Consider the following 16315-nt stretch of genomic DNA (forward strand, 5'->3'; position numbering starts at 1 on the left):
TGAAAAATCTTTTCTAAAGGATTGTGAACTTGAGAATAGAGATGAGTTTTAAAACTTGCTTTTATATTTCCTAAAGATCAGTATGTCTTGAGATGATCTCATACTGTTGCAGCGAAAATAGAAATGAGACTTTTCTGATAAACAAGAAAAATAAGCAACAATGCACAGGCTGGGGAAACAGCATAAACAGCCCTGAAAGAGTTAAGCAATCCTGGTTATTCTTTAGCTGTTACTACTAACAAATACTTGTAGCTAGACATGTCCTTCACAAAGCTAATTTCTCTCTGATTCCATATGTATTGTACCCTGCACCTGGCATTTACTCTTGCTGCATTCTCTTGTAGCAAATCACCCCTTGTAGCTGTTTACATTTCAGAAAGAAGGTCGCAGGCTGATGACCCAGAGATGAACGGACCCAATTAACAGGCTGCCTGACGCCAGCAGTGACTGTTTTAAAATACTGGAAGAAGAAGAAGAATGCAAGACCTTCACCATTTTGATCCTATCACTTATCCTTGGGAGTTCCACCTATAAGAACCCCTGTAATTCCCCAGGACAGGGGTGCACAGTTCTTGAGGCGCTAGCCTGCTGTGTCTTCCCTTCTGCCTGGCAGAAAAATAAAGCCATCTCTCTCTTCCTCCAAAATCTCTGTCTCCATATTTCTGTTCGGCATCGGTGCACAGGGAAGCCGATATTGCGGCAACAAAACTGGATTTAGGGTGAGCCCTAAATCCAATGACCGGTATCCTTTTAAGAAGAAAAGATGTACATGATCGCAAACTGAATGAATGATGAATTAAATGAACTGAATGTTGTATTTCTAACATTACCCAAGATGTAAGCACTACTTTCCTTCCTAGATTCAGAACCTGTTAATATCGGTAGATTTAAATGATTTTTAAAAGAGCAGTACTTTCAACAACACAGTAATAGATTTATCTATCCAATAAGATACTCTCATCAATGAATCATCTGGTAAAAAGATACCTTCTTTGGTTATAAGACTTATAAACTCTTAAAGGCATGTTGAAATATGATTTTGTCATTTTTAAAATCTATAAATATGTAGACTAGTAAGTTTAAATACCACAGCAGTTATTTTTTATTACCAACAATATACAAACTACATTACAAATATATTGTGAATTTTTAACCACATTCACACTATATATAGTCTATATAGTTTCCAAAGGAATTGGGAACTTCTACACACTTATATATAATACGTATTTGGGGATGAAGCACTGATCAAAGAAGACAATTCACGTGTAACAACACAACTAGGACGCATCCTGTTGAAGCCTGTTATAACAATGTGGTGAGTTTGTGTCTGAGTTAGAGAATAGCCGCATTCTAGGCTGGGAAGCGTGGCCCCACAGGCAAACTGCTCCCGCAGCGCAGAGAGAAGGGAAGGCGTGACGCACTGACCTTTCAGAGCCATGGCTTTCATCTCTGAGGGCTCACTCTCATTACGCTGCAACTTTCGTTTAGAAACAGATGATGATTTCCCCAGGTTGAAAAAGGAACGCCAGCTGCCCACAGGAGATTTTTTCATTTTATTTTGAGGCCTCCTCCTATGAGAGAAAATAATCTGTATTAAGACACCCAAGGGGCCACCTTTACTTATGGACAAAGAATAAACGATGGAAAGAAGCAAGCAGCCTGGAGAGGCCCAGCCGACACAGTACAACCCCACCCTCCACAGAGCTCTCTCCACTCAGTGCAGCTGAGCCGTGCAGCTGAAGCAGGAAATGAAAATTACATGTACGAAGTTTAATTGTAGTAACTAGTTTCACAAAGATAACTTTTATACAGATTTTCATATTTGGATCTAACCTCACAATCCATGAAATAAGTGAGAATCAGACATATTTGGGAATAGAAAATATTAAAACTCCAAAAATAAAACAGAGTTGAAGAAAATGATTTTAGGTGTGAGGAAAGAGAATTAAGCCAAAAAAGAAGAAAAGTATTAAGAAAAATAACTAACATATACTGAATGCCAGGCGCTATGCTAACTGTATATGTAGTATCTCATTTAAGTTATATAAAACCATATGAGGTAGGTATTATTATTCTCATTTTACAACTGAGGAAATTATGACACTAAGAAGTTTAAGTGACTTCCTTAATGTTGTAAAACTAGTAAATAATGGAGTCAGAGTTGGAACCCAGGTCTATCTGTATCCCAGCATCGACACTCTTGATTACTATTCTATAAAGAGGTTTTTGAGAAAATTGTAGAGGTATCATATAAATTCAAGAAACTGAAGATAAACTTAGAATGACAAAGATGTTCTAACTTACTATTGTCAGGACATTTTAATCAAGGGAAATGAAAGGAATTTAGAGAAGTATACTAACATGCGGAAATAAATTCTCAACTTTCATTAGTACTACCCAAATCCACGGAGTTGAAGTCCTCACATTCCTATGTAATAGCCAAAGCAGGAACCCGAGGTCAAAATTAACTCACATACATTAGTCTTCCCACAGTAACTTAGTAAAGAAGATATAAAAACCGTGTTATTATCATTTCTTTAGAGAAACAGAGAATAGGAGCTGGAAAGGACACTGAGAGAGTGAACAGCAGTGGTTCTCAAACTCTGTCACACATCAGAACCACCTGGAAGGTCTGATAAAAGACTGACTGCGGGACCCCACCCCGGAGTTCTGGTTCAGTGGGTCTGGGGTTGGGGCCGGCCGAGAACGATCTGCTGGTCGGGAGGTGCCCTGTGAGGAGCGCTGGTCTACTCTGAACTCAGTGGGAACCAACGTCACGCCATTATCCATTCACTGTTTTTTGAATAAGCTGTCGCAACGTTTATTTCTAAACTAATTTCTCAACAACATATTTCAGAGAGAAAATGACACCCGACATAGAGGAAATGTATCATTTTTCCTAACAATATTCCCTGTACAGCAGACCTTCCTCTCCTTTCCAACAATGACATGATGTTGTAATGCTTTTCGAGAATCATTCACATCAGTCCCTATGAAGTAACATCCAGAGTCGAAGGAACAGGTTTTTCTGGGACTGGCACAGAATCAATATAGTAATACGAAAATACAAAAGTAAAAGAAAAGAAAATAACAAATAGCCATGAAACGCACATTTTTGAGGAGGACTAAATGAATTTTACCTTTCAGGTGGGAACTCAATTATGGTGTGAAATTTTCCCTGAAGTGCAGCAGGTCCTTCTCCTACTTCGATATATTTGTTTTCAGTCACAATTGGAGAATTGACCTGAGCCTGTGTTCGTGCCTGGGCTTCCTCCAGTGTCAGCAGTTTGGTGGATGGAGATGAAACCAGCAGGGACTTGGGTCTTGATAGAGAAGCTTTGGAAAGAAAAAAAAGCAATGAAGAGAGTCAAACTTTATGACACGGGGGGAAAAAAATATAAGTATCTGTGGGTGTGTACAACAATCTGTGTACCTGTCCATCCATCTATTTCCCTTTCTGTGTTGTTTTATATTTTCTTCATTAAGTTTTTTAAATGGCAAAAGTAATAGAGCCTTATACTAAGTGAGGAATAGAAGATACATACCAGGTTATTAACAGTGATAGATATAAATATAAAATTCCTTAAGTAATTTAACTATTTTCCTTTCTTAAAAGATTCTAGGCAAGGCCTAGTATCATTCATGTATTTTTAGTTTTGGAAGGAATTTTACTTCTGCTGCTCTATATTACATCTTTATATACATCAATAATAGGTGACATGATACATTTTTTATGGGCCATGAACTTAGATCATGATAGGTCTAATACTTAGTAGTCACTAAAAACATACAAAATAACTGTTATATTGTGCATTTTGGGGAACAGATATAAATTAGCTGCTTTCTACTAAGACAGATTTATTAAACTGAGATAAGAAATGCAGTTTCCCAACCTGGTAGAGGTTTTAATACATGTTCCTGGTAGTGAACAACATCTGTTAGAGCCCTACCTGCCCCTTCCTGAATGACCGCGCTGATCTTCCCACTGAAAAGGACGTCAACGTGATTGAGGATGAACTCAACAACCACAGACTGAATTCTCACTTCCATGAAAGCTGCCGTCCCACTGAAGCAGGCAGATTCTATCTGTTTTGATCTGTGGGGTAAACAACATTACCATCATAGGGTCCCCAAAACAGCAGTCTTAAAGAGCATTATTTTTTGCTTTAAGTGTAAATCACAGACAAACCAGAGGAAGAAAGCATACTTTTACAGTGCCTTGGCTAAACCCCGATTGCCTGTTTTAGGAAGATGCTCATAAAAACAACATATTAGTTTTACTTTTTAAAATTATCCTTGGGCTTCCCTGGTGGCGCAGTGGTTAAGAATCCGCCTGGCAATGCAGGGGACACGGGTTCAAGCCCTGGTCCAGGAAGATTCCACATGCCGTGGAGCAACAAAGCCCATGTGCCACAACTACTGAGCCTGCACTCTAGAGCCCTCGAGCCACAACTACTGAGCCCGCATGCCACAACTACAGAAGCCCACACGCCTAGAGCCTGTGCTCCACAACAAGAGAAGCCACTACAATGAGAAGCCCGCGCACCACAACAAAGAGTAGCCCCCGCTGGCCGCAACTAGAGAAAGCCCGCGCACTGCAACAAAGACCCAACACAGCCAAAGATAAATAAAATAAATAAATAAATAAATTAATTAATTAATTTAAAAAATTTTTCCTTAAGGAACACTGATGAATTACTTTTATTTAAGGTCACTCTGTTTCTACTTCAGGTCATAAGTCAAATGCAACTTACCTTAGCAGGTTTGGAGCCCAAACAATTGCTAGGTTTTTTGCATGCATATTTGTGATGGAACAATAGTCAGCTAGAAGAGACAAGTGTCTCATTAGGAACTCCAGCGTTCTGGAAAATGAAATACAACATATTAAAAAAAAGAAACACCATGTATCAGTATAGAGCATAAAAGCTCCACTAATTAACTTGTAAGTTTTCAATGGCAACATGGAAAAAGAAACCATACAAACCCCAGCAAATTTTTTTGCTGCCTATTAGGTTTGAGTATTATTACTGCTACAGAACTGTCCGAACATTATGGATTCTACATTTTATGTACGATAATTACATCTACAGAATACTAAGAAAAAAAGTCTAAGGCAGATGCAGTAAGAAGTGCAAGTTTCTGATAGAACTGGCTCAGAAAACGAAACAGCTTTAGTTTTAAAGAAATCTTTAGGAATATTTGTTCCTGCCTGTTAGAAATTTAGTTTCAGGGACACCTGTGAAGTGAATCCTCCACAAAATTTAGTTTCTAGACAAATACTATCAAGAAGTTATGCTATTCTACTTGCAGCAGACATGCTAACAGGAAAGAATTTAAACTTCTCTTCTGTAAAAGAAAACAACATTTCACAAGCCTAAAAAGAGTTAAAAGAAAAATTCCAGTAGGTACCAAGGGGGAAAATATTTGAACAAATAACATGCTCTTGGAATAGAAAGCCTACTTCAAATCCTAATATCCTGGTTTATCTTGTACATTCTAAGTGTGATTTATTTAAATAATTTTTTATATAGAGAGAGATTAAACAATAGGGCAGAGTATTTTGGGAAATAAAGCATGATCAGCTTAAATGTAAGTCAAGTCAGATAAACACAGAGGTATTACCTATCAGCTTACAAAACTGTTAAAGACAATGAACAGGAGACAGAAGTTTAAGACTATTATTTGAAACAGAAATTAAAGTTAAATTGTGGTCAACATATAAGCCTTCAAGATTCAGATGAGCCTGACATGAATTTGAGAAAAGGAAGATAACAGCTCAAGGCACTGTTCAAGAAGCCTCTGCAGGGGATCTCACCAAATTCTCACAACAGACCCCACAAGCACAGTGTTACCATCCCCATTTTATGGGCGAGAGAGCCAATGTTGGCCCAGGTTACAGAGACAAGTGGTGCTGGGATCAAATCCAGGTCAGCTTGGCTCCAAAAGTCTGTGCTCGTCAATAGCACTGAGTATCTACTCTAGCTGGCCAAAAAAAAAAAAAAAGGGTAATTTTCGGTCCCTCTTCTGTACAAGTTAAATAAGGAAAGACACACAGACAGAAGTGAGGCTGGCCTGGAGACAATGTAGAGACAGGAAGCTTGAGAAATGTATTTAGAACACAATGTAAAATTTTATTATTTGGAGTCGGAGGAGTAGAAGAAGGAAGGTAAAGATTAAAGCACTTCAGAAATGTATTTTAAAAGAAATGCAAATTAAAACAAAAGACACCATTTTATTCACACACCTAACTGTAAAGATTTACATCTAACTGTAAATCTTTACATCTAATTGTAAAGATTTTTTTAAAGCTAAAGGAGGATTTTAGTCAGAGTGCCATGAAATGAGCATTTCATATTTAGCAGAGTATAAACTGCATATACCTTTATGGAATACAAGTTGAAAACTGCTTTATGTTGGTAAGAAACTTTTAAGATCTTTTGGTTTCCAAGAATTCCCAGGTTTTTATCCTAAAAAATAACCTTGATTCCCCAAAAGATTCAGGTAAATGGATGGTCCTCATAGCAGTGTTCAAAATTGGAGAAAAAACTCCCACCATACAAATAGATTAAATAGGCAAATTAGGGGAAAGGTTTATATAACATATGGCCCATTCACATGAAAGAATACTATTAAGAATCATGTTTTTCAAGAACATTTAAGGAATTAGAAAATGTGAATGTTAAATCTTAGAAAGTCTGAATGAAAAGAGATATATGAAGTAGGAGATACACAAATTACATAGAAGAAACTAGAATATAAAAACACATTACATAGGAGATAGATGCCAAGGAGGAAATATGTATACAGTGAGTAATATGTATGAAACAGGTGGGCATACATGGTAGGTAATATAATGCACATCAGGAAAAGAGGATAATATTAGGATATACGTATTCTATATACATAGACATATATCAGCAATCTATAAAATATATAGTGTACAAAATATGTAAAATGCATATGCAATATATAACTGCACATTTACTATGTGCAAGGTTTCTATTCTGAGAATACAGTGATAAGACAGGATTCGTGACCTCAGGAAGCTTATATTTTAGACGGGTTATATCTAGAATAGGCAATACAGTAAATATAAAAAACATATAGAAGGATATTTGTACAATATATAATATACAGCAGGAAAGGTACATAATGTTCAAGAGGGAAGATTAAACAGATAGCAAGGGAGCTATACGTGTAATTTCCTGGGGAAATACCTATATATTATTAAGAAATATCTATATAATAAAGAAGAATATATACTTTGGTAGCAGAAATATAAATAATAGTAGAGAAGATAAGCATAATATAGTAAAAAAGCTATATGTATCAATATAGTAGGAAATATATATGTATGTGTATGAGCATATTTTTATATATATATATATTCACACACACATTTATGTTTCTGTGTATGTGTGTTTGTAGAGATAAAATACATAACAAACTTAAAACATAAAGGTACACGGCAGACAATAACAATGATAATAATAATGGTTATTAACTCATATAAATAGTAATTATTTAACAGGCCTTGTTCTGAGTGCTTTCCTTTTAATATTCGTAACAATCCTATGAGAAAAGTACTATTATCTCTCTCTTACAAACAATGAAACTGAATCCACAGAGGCAAAGGAACTTGCCCAAGGTCACAAGGTCAGACAGCTAACACAGGCCATTGGCTCCAGAAGCCCTACATTATAATTTCTATAATATATAGAAATTATATATAATAGGTGATATAAATGTACTACACTGCAGGGGATAAATATATAAGGAATATAAATAAAACAAATGGTGGGAGATTATTTGTATAAAATATAAAATATATAGAAGACATTTGTACTTCACTATATGAGAAATATATACATATATATGTATACAATATACACATGTATATACACATATGTATATACATACATACTCTTTCTCTCTATATATACACACATATATACTCTCTCTCTGTATGATATATGATAGGGTTTCTTCCTCCTCTTCTTACTGATGTTCTCTTAATTCACCCACAAGATTAACCAATAACCCTCTCAATTCCCTCTGTAAAACGTACTGATGATTGATGTCCAAGGCACAATAAGTTTCTCTGGCTAACATACTGAATACTTCGACTAATATCATTTGAATTATAAGCTTACCTAAAGCCAATGTTAAGTGTTTCTATGACTGTTTATGCAAGGTTACTTTAATTCATAGTTAAGTTAAATGCTATCAACATTTATAAAACAAAATTTTAAAAAGATTTCTATGAAACCTCAGTGGATGCTCTGCAAAGTCTTGATAAAGATGAGCTGCCACATGAGGAGGAAACAAGTACCGTGAGGAGCAGAGAACAATTTAAAACAAAACACAACCTGTACTGACCAATAATATTCTCACAGAGAGAAGAGACAGATCTATGAATAAGAATAGAATAGGATGCTATAAAGCAGAAACATTCGGAGAAACAAGAAAGAGAGGGAGCAAGGGAAGGCAGGCAGTTAGCTCTCAGAAGCAATTTTATTTTTTAATCATGAGACGGACTGGAGGAAACCCACATGTGGAAACTGACAAAGAGAAGGTGAGAAACTAAAAGAGTTAGTTCAAGAGTTAAAACAATTCCAGAAAGAGAATGAAGAAAAGGGATGAGGTTTACGCTGCAGTGAGAACCATCAAGGAAATAATACAAGAAAATTTCTCAGCAGTTTCCAAGCCCAGTGAGTGCCCAGAGCAAAGAATGAAAAAGAACCCACTCCAAGATGAGTCACTAAGGAAACGGACCACTAGGTATGTTCCAAATTTAAAAACATCCAGAAAGGATATACACAATACAAAATAGATCATATAAAAAAGTAGCACTCTAGTATCAGACTTTGCTGCAGCATTTTTGCTTAGATGCCAATGGTGTTATACCATCAAAATTATGGGAAAATACTATTTACAGACTAAAATTCTATAGCCAACTATCAGTCAAATATTCGAGGAGAATAAGAGCATTTTCATATCAAAGTCTCAAAACATTTACCTCCCATACACCTTTTCTCACGGAGCTACCGAAGACGTACACTAGGAAAGCAGGGAGTAAAACATGGAAGGTGACAGCCAGAGATCCAGAAGAGAAGGGATCTAACTCGTGAAGAAAGTGATGGAGGGAATTTCCAGGAGGAAGGTGAAGGGCTGGAGCTGCGTGGAGATCCAGAGAGCAATCAACCCGGGCAGAGCAGTGGGACAGAAGGCACCAGGAGGGGTGTTTTCATGGGGAAAAATTTGTTTTAAAAGGTTGCTTGATATGTTTAAATACAACTAAGGGAACATACACAGTTCTGTGAGAGAGTCAGGGGACAGACCAGCAATCAACAGATACTCAGCAAACCAAAAACAGGCCATCACTCCATGAAAACACACAGTTATCCCAGAAGGTAAATAAAATCCTAGTATACTATTAGATGCAGCTGTGAATAACAGTTAAGTAGTTACAACAACATAGAAAATGAACTCGGGCTGCACACCAAATGCTGATACAACCAGACTAGGAAGAGGAGAGAAGGGGCCGTGTGTTTGTGTGCTATTGGGGGAGGGGAGCTACAGCTACATCCTCATTTACCACAAAATGAAGGCAAATAATTATACCTAAAAATGAAAAATCAGGAAATAAAAACATAAGCGTGCTATTTAAAAACAGGGGAGTAAACTCTAGAAGTAAGAGTTGAGAATAATAACTTCTGGGTAAGAGAAATTAGAATGGGGAGAAGAGACTGCTGGGTTTTTTTTATTTTATTTTATTTATTTGTGGCTGCATTGGGCCTTCGTTGCTGCGCGCAGGCTTTTCTCTAGTTGCAGCGAGCGGGGGCTACTCTTCGTTGCAGTGCGTGGGCTTCTCATTGCAGTGGCTTCTCTTGTTGCGGAGCATGGGCTCTACGCATGCAGGCTTCAGTAGTTGTGGCTCACGGGCTCTAGAGCGCAGGCTCCATAGTTGTGGCACACGGGCTTAGCTGCACCATGGCATGTGGGATCTTCCTGGACCAGGGCTCGAACCCGTGTCCCCTACATTGGCAGGCAGATTCTCAACCACTGCACCACCAGGGAAGCCCCAGGACTGCTGGCTTTTTGCTGACAGCTTTGCATAAGGGTTTGACTTTTTAAAACGATGTATATAAGTTATATTGACCATTTTAATTTAGAGAGAAAAGATATTCGCGTAGTACCTCATGTAAAAGTATAAAGAAGCCTCGGCTTAAATCTAATCATCTGTCTTGCTACACTTTATACTAAAAAAAATATTAAAGGCCAGACTCATTCACACATTTGATCTCATTACATTAAAAAGCATCCTCTTCAGAAGGTATTGTTAGTATTGTTAGTATTTTCACAGATACGGAGATTGATGCTTGGAGAGGCCACACAGCAAGTAAGTGATGAAGCTGGAAATTCAAACTTGGGTCTATCTACCAAAGCCAATATTCTCTGTATTGCGCTAGGTTTCTTTTTCTGGTAAGTTAAAGAAAGTCCTAGTCCCCCTTAAAAATATTTTTTAATAACTGTGTATTGATCAGATTTGTCTTCTCAACCTTCTTTTTCAGGGCTACACACCTAAATTTCTTGAGCTTCCTTCACGAAAGTTCTTTTGAGGTTTTTTCCCACTCTTCAGTGGGTCCTTAAGACCCCCGCAAAGTTCTCACGTTCCTCCTAAGACAGGCCACAGTAACAGGACAAGCCAATGCTGAGTCACCTCCTGACTCGACTGCCAGGCATTTACAGCTACAGAGTTGACTAAAAAAAGTGTTGATTTTTAATGCTGATTGAAAATTTTCATGTTGATTTAGTGCCAATTTAAAAAATATATATATGAACAATGTCATTTTGAAAAGGTCAGCACTAAATTACTTAATTTGTGAATTACTAAAACACCTACTGAATTTAATTTCTTGTCAATAACTGAAATTTTAAAATTTTATCTTTTTGCTTCTTTGCACTATAATCAATCCATAATTTATGCCATTTTCTTTCTCTCACTAAATGGCAGTCATCCTCCATTTTATTCTGTCTTCTCAGACATAGCAAGAGTATTTCTGAGAGTCGAAGCTAACATACAAATTAAACTGGGTTTTAAAAAGCAGCAACAAAAGAGAGGGTTCATTATGGTGGTGTAGGAAGATCCTGAGCTTACCTCCTGGCACGGACACACCAAAGCTATAACTAGATACACATAGGCTGACTCTCTCCACAAAAGACCTAAAGGCTGGCAAGGCAGCTCTTCTACAGAAAGGACAAAAAAGCAGGGTGGGAAAGCCCCACTGGGATGGAGCAGAGGGGAAAGGTGCAGTCGTGCCAGTTACCCCCACCCATGGCGGGTGGCCCACAAGTGGGAGGGATATGACAAACATGGAGCTCCCTCCTCCCTGAGCTCTGACCCCACCTCTGCCAGATCTGGAAGGTGTGAGCACCCCCCTGAACGCCTAGTACTGGGGACTGGGGGGCTTGCGTTTCTGAGCCCCAGAGCACTGAAACAATTGGACAGACAGATGTTGTCAGGCTATCACCCCCAGGGCTCTGCAGAGACAACAGACCCCCCCCTCTGCAATCTCTCAGCAGCCACTCCTTCAAAACTGGAGGAGACAGCTGTTTCAACTAATACATAGAAACAAACACAGAGGGTCAGGCAAAACGAAGAGAAAAAGGATTATATTCCAAATAAAAGAGTAAGACAAAACCTCAGAAAAAGACGCTCATGAAACAGAGATAAAGAGTTCAAAGTAATGGTCATAAAGATGCTCACCGAACTTGAGAAAAGAATGGATGAACAGAGAGATCTTCAACAAAGAGAAAAATATAAGAAAGTTCTAAACGAAGTTACAGAGCTGAAAAATATAATAATCTAACAAAAAATATACTAGAGGGATTCAAGAGCAGACTGGATGAAGCAGAAGGATGGATTAGCGAGCCAGAAGACAAAGCAATGGAAATCCCCCAGACAAAACAGCAAAAAGAAAAAAGGAATTTAAAACAGTGAAGATTCCTTAAGGGTCATCTTCTGGGTAAACAAGTAAACAGGCACCCAGCACTGTGTCAATATTTTGGATTTATTTTGGATTTAAGCAAAGCAGTTCACAAAGTATTCACACCTGTGGTCATACACCCACTACCTTCAGCAATTTCTCAGTGTCTCAAAAAACAAACGAACAAACAGCCTCAGTCAACCATCCATTTGTTCATTCATTCATACAACATTTGTTAAGTGCCTGCTGGATGCCGAGCACTGTGCCGGACCCTGAGGATACAAAGACAAATAAAGACAAACGTATGGAGAAACAGAAGTTTAAATAGTTAGCACTCCAAGTAAATTTAAACAGAAACCCCAGAACCCACTTTTACACAACTGACTTCTACTTTTGGCTGGTATTTTACATGTGGTTTACCTGTAGTGTGGAGGGGGGAGCTGCTGGATGACATCATGAATTTTTATCAGCCTTTCTTCATCTGTTGCTGCTGAAACAGCATCCTAGAACAACCATAACGCAAAATAAACTATTAGGCTTTGTTGGTAAAGATGAAAGTTCTTCATTTACAATTCAGTTTCACTTTGAGATTAATTGACTTTACTCTTTGATGCTGAACTATGAAGAAAAGCAATGTAGTATTCAAGGAAGTAAACTTTGTTTCCACACTAAATGGATACTGAAATCTATTAAAAGATAATATTTTAAAAACTTTATGATAACCAGTATCAAGGGTTATAAGATTAGCAGCTCAAAGTCAGAAACCGAAAGAGTGAAAATGTGAAAACAGTGAAGACTGTGGACCAGCTAGCAGTAAAGTGTTTTTATTTTCTTTAAAGGACCCCTCTTCCTCATACAACTATCTCATATGACCAAACCAATCTTCACACGTTTTGGAAAAAAACCACAGCAAAACTCCAAACAGAACTTGACTTAAAAGTGACTTGTACTCACAGAAAACTTCTCATACAGCTGGTAGGTGAGCAAAGGGTTTGGGAGCTCTCGGAAATACAGCTTACACAGGGAGCCCACGGAATGGATGTCTTGAACATAGGGTTCTTTTGTCAGGTCGGGAACATGTTCAGAGTCAAATTCATGGCTAAAAAGATAGATGAGAGACAACAAAACTATTTTTTTGAAAGAAAAGCAAATATGACTTTAAAACAGAAAGGAAAGGTCCAAAGTATTAACCTCTACCTCAGTGAGTTAATATTTTCTTCAAATGACTATATTTCATACAAGTTATATTTGGACTTCAGTAGTAATCAAATGTCTAATCATGAAAGAAGTGTTTTTCTAAATGGAAATTAAGGAAATAGTTTTAATATTAAAATGGACAGAAATCTCTGAAATGTGTGTGAAAGAGAAGCTCTTACCACACAGATCTGAAAACAGGACTTCTAATTCCTAATGGTTTAAATACCCAATGTTTTGGCAATTCAGAAAACTAGAGTTGAATGGCAGCTGGTCCATGTGTGACTATGTGCAGAAATTCCTCAGGTACAAGAAGTACAGTTCAGGAATGCTTTATGGAAGACGGATAAGGAAGCCAGAAACAATATAAAGCAATTCCCAGCCAACACCAAATTTTAAAAGAAAGCAAAATCTGCAGCATTAAAGTGAGTGAAATAAAAATTGTGCTCAGAACACTAAGGCAGATTAAGCTCACGCTGAGGAGGTTAACTAATATTAATCTACAGACATTAGACCACTCATGAACCTAGAGGATTAATGTATGTGGACAATCTGAGTATGAGATTTGCTGTGTCTGACACTAGAGACTGAAACCTTTTTCTGTACAAGAATCAATTTGTGGAGGCGGAGTCAAGATGGCGGTGTGGGAAGACGCAGAGTCAGCACCTCCCCACAACTAGGGCACCTGCTGGCTGCTGGTGGGGGGCTCTGACCCCAAGGAGGCAGGAGGCAAGTGAACGAGTAGGACGCAGGGGGACTGAGGGGGGAGGAGAAGTAGAGGCCAGACAGGATCGGCGTCCCTGAGGGTGGGGAGATCAGGAGAGGCAGGTGGGAGGGGCCTCCAGGAGGAGCGGGAGAGGAGAGGAAGAAGGCGTTTGCCCCGCCCCCTTGGGAGCCTGCTGAGCTACCAGGCTGGTCCCCTGACCTCCAAGGCCTCCCCCTACCCCCAGCCGCATTGGTCCTGGGGGCACAGGAGGGAGGCTGGGAGATCAGGAGAGGCAGGCGGGAGGGCCTCCCAGACCGGAGGAGCAGGAGAGGATAGGAGCGCGACTGCCTCGCCCACTAGAGCCCAGGAAGCCTACTGGACTCCCAGGTGAGGTGCCCCGCCCTCTGAGACCTTCAGTTCCTTGAGCCTAAGCCCCACCCCCCACAGCCCCCAGGGCCTTTTCCAGCCCTGTGGGTCCTAAGCATAGGCCCCGCCCACCACCCAAACCTCACCCTTCCTTAGGCCCTGCCCTCCACAGCCAAGGCCTTTTCTCCCTTTTAAAAGTTTTTTTCCTTTTCCCTCCTCCTCTTTTTTACATCGTGGTACTGAGGTATCTTCTGGATGTTGATTCATCTATATTTTTATTTTTATAACCTTTCTAACATATCTGTTAGTTTCCTAGTCTAATTTTATTTTTTACTTTGTTATTGTTCTTTTTTTTTTTTTTTTGGCCACCCCACACGGCTTGTGGGATCTTGGTTGACGAGCCGGGGGCTGGGCCGAAGCTCCTGTGGTGGGAGCTCTGAGTCCAAACCACTGGACTAACAGAGAACCTCAGACCCCAGGGAATATTCATCAGATTGAGGTTTCATGGAGTTCCTCACCTCAGCACCAAGACCCAGCTCTACCCAACAGCCTACAAACTCCCGTGTTGGAAGCCTCAGGCCAAACAACCAGTAAGGCAGAAATACAATCCCACTCAAAAAAATAAATAAATAAAAAATGAGAAAGCAAAAAAATACATCACAGATGAAGGAGCAAGGTAAAAACCTACAAGACCAAATAAATGAAGAGGAAATAGGCAATCTACCTGAAAAAGAATTCAGAGTAATCATAGTAAAGATAATCCAGAATCTCGGAAATAGAATGGAGGCACGGACTGAGAAAAAACAAGAAATGTTTAACAAAGATCTAGAAGAACTAAAGAACAAACAGAGATGAACAACACAATAACAAATGAAAAATACACTAGAAGGAATCAATAACAGAATAACTGATGTAGAAGAACGAATAAGTGTTCTGGAAGACAAAACAGTGGAAATAACTGCCGAGGAGCAGAATAAAGAAAAAAGAATGAAAAGAACTGAAGACAATCTCAGAGACCTCTGGGACAACAGTAAACACACCAACATTCGAATTATAGGGGTCCCAGAAGAAAAAGAGAAAAACAAAGGGTCTGAGAAAATATCTGAAGAGATTATAGTTGAAAACTTCCCTAACATGGGAAAGGTAATAGTCACCCAAGTCCAGGAAGCACAGAGAGTCCCATACAGGATAAACCCTAGGAAAAATACACCAAGACACATCTTAATCAAACTAACAAAAATTAAATTCAAAGAAAAAATATTAAAAGCAGCAAAGGAAAAACAAAAAACAACATACAAAGGAACCCCCATAAGGTTATCAGCTGATTTTTCAGCAGAAACCCTGCAAGCCAGAAGGGAGTGGCAGGATATACTTAAAGTGATGAAAGAGAAAAACCTACAACCAAGATTACTCTACCCAGCAAGGATCTCATTCAGATTCGATGGAAAAGTCAAAAGCTTTTCAAACGAGCAAAAGCTAAGAGAATTCACACCACCAAACCAGCTTTACAATAAATGCTAAAGAAACTACTCTAGGCGGGAAACACAAGAGAAGAAAAAGACCCACAAAAACAAACCCAAAACAATTAAGAAAATGGTAATAGGAACATACATATTGAAAATAACCTTGAATATAAATAGATTAAATGCCCCAAACAAAAGACACAGACTGGCTGAATGGATACAAAAACAAGACTCATACATATGCTGTCTATAAGAGACCCACTTCAGACCTAGGGACACATACAGACTGAAAATGAAGGGAAGGAAAAAGATATTCCACGCAAGTGGAAATCAAAAGAAAGCTGGAGTAGCAACATTCGTATCAGATAAAATAGGCTTTAAAATAAAGACTGTTACAAGAGATAAGGAAGGACACTACATAATGATCAAAGGATCAATCCAAGAAGAAGATATAACAATTATAAATGTTTATGCACCCAACATAGGAGCACCTCAATACATAAGGCAAATGCTAACAACCATGAAAGGAGAAATCAACAGTAACACAATAATAGTAGGGGACTTTAACACACCACTTACACCAACAGATAGAT

The 16315-nt window shown here is 38.5% G+C and overlaps 1 protein-coding gene across 6 annotated transcripts in view; it reads right to left on the reverse strand.

Moving 5' to 3' along the window:
- Nucleotides 1–16315, reverse strand: part of ARHGAP32 (Rho GTPase activating protein 32) — a 282949-nt gene that overhangs the window by 11833 nt on the left and 254801 nt on the right. For all 6 annotated transcript variants that reach the window (XM_057552728.1, XM_057552731.1, XM_057552730.1 and 3 more), the window contains 6 exons: nucleotides 12948–13092; nucleotides 12414–12496; nucleotides 4758–4865; nucleotides 3954–4099; nucleotides 3144–3339; nucleotides 1429–1574 (listed from right to left, as the gene is read on the reverse strand). In XM_057552728.1, the coding sequence (XP_057408711.1) occupies nucleotides 1429–1574; nucleotides 3144–3339; nucleotides 3954–4099; nucleotides 4758–4865; nucleotides 12414–12496; nucleotides 12948–13092 (824 nt within the window). The remainder of the gene's footprint in view (nucleotides 1–1428; nucleotides 1575–3143; nucleotides 3340–3953; nucleotides 4100–4757; nucleotides 4866–12413; nucleotides 12497–12947; nucleotides 13093–16315) is intronic.

This window comes from Balaenoptera acutorostrata, chromosome 9 (assembly GCF_949987535.1).
Source record: "Balaenoptera acutorostrata chromosome 9, mBalAcu1.1, whole genome shotgun sequence".
NCBI classification, from domain to species: Eukaryota; Metazoa; Chordata; class Mammalia; order Artiodactyla; family Balaenopteridae; genus Balaenoptera; species Balaenoptera acutorostrata.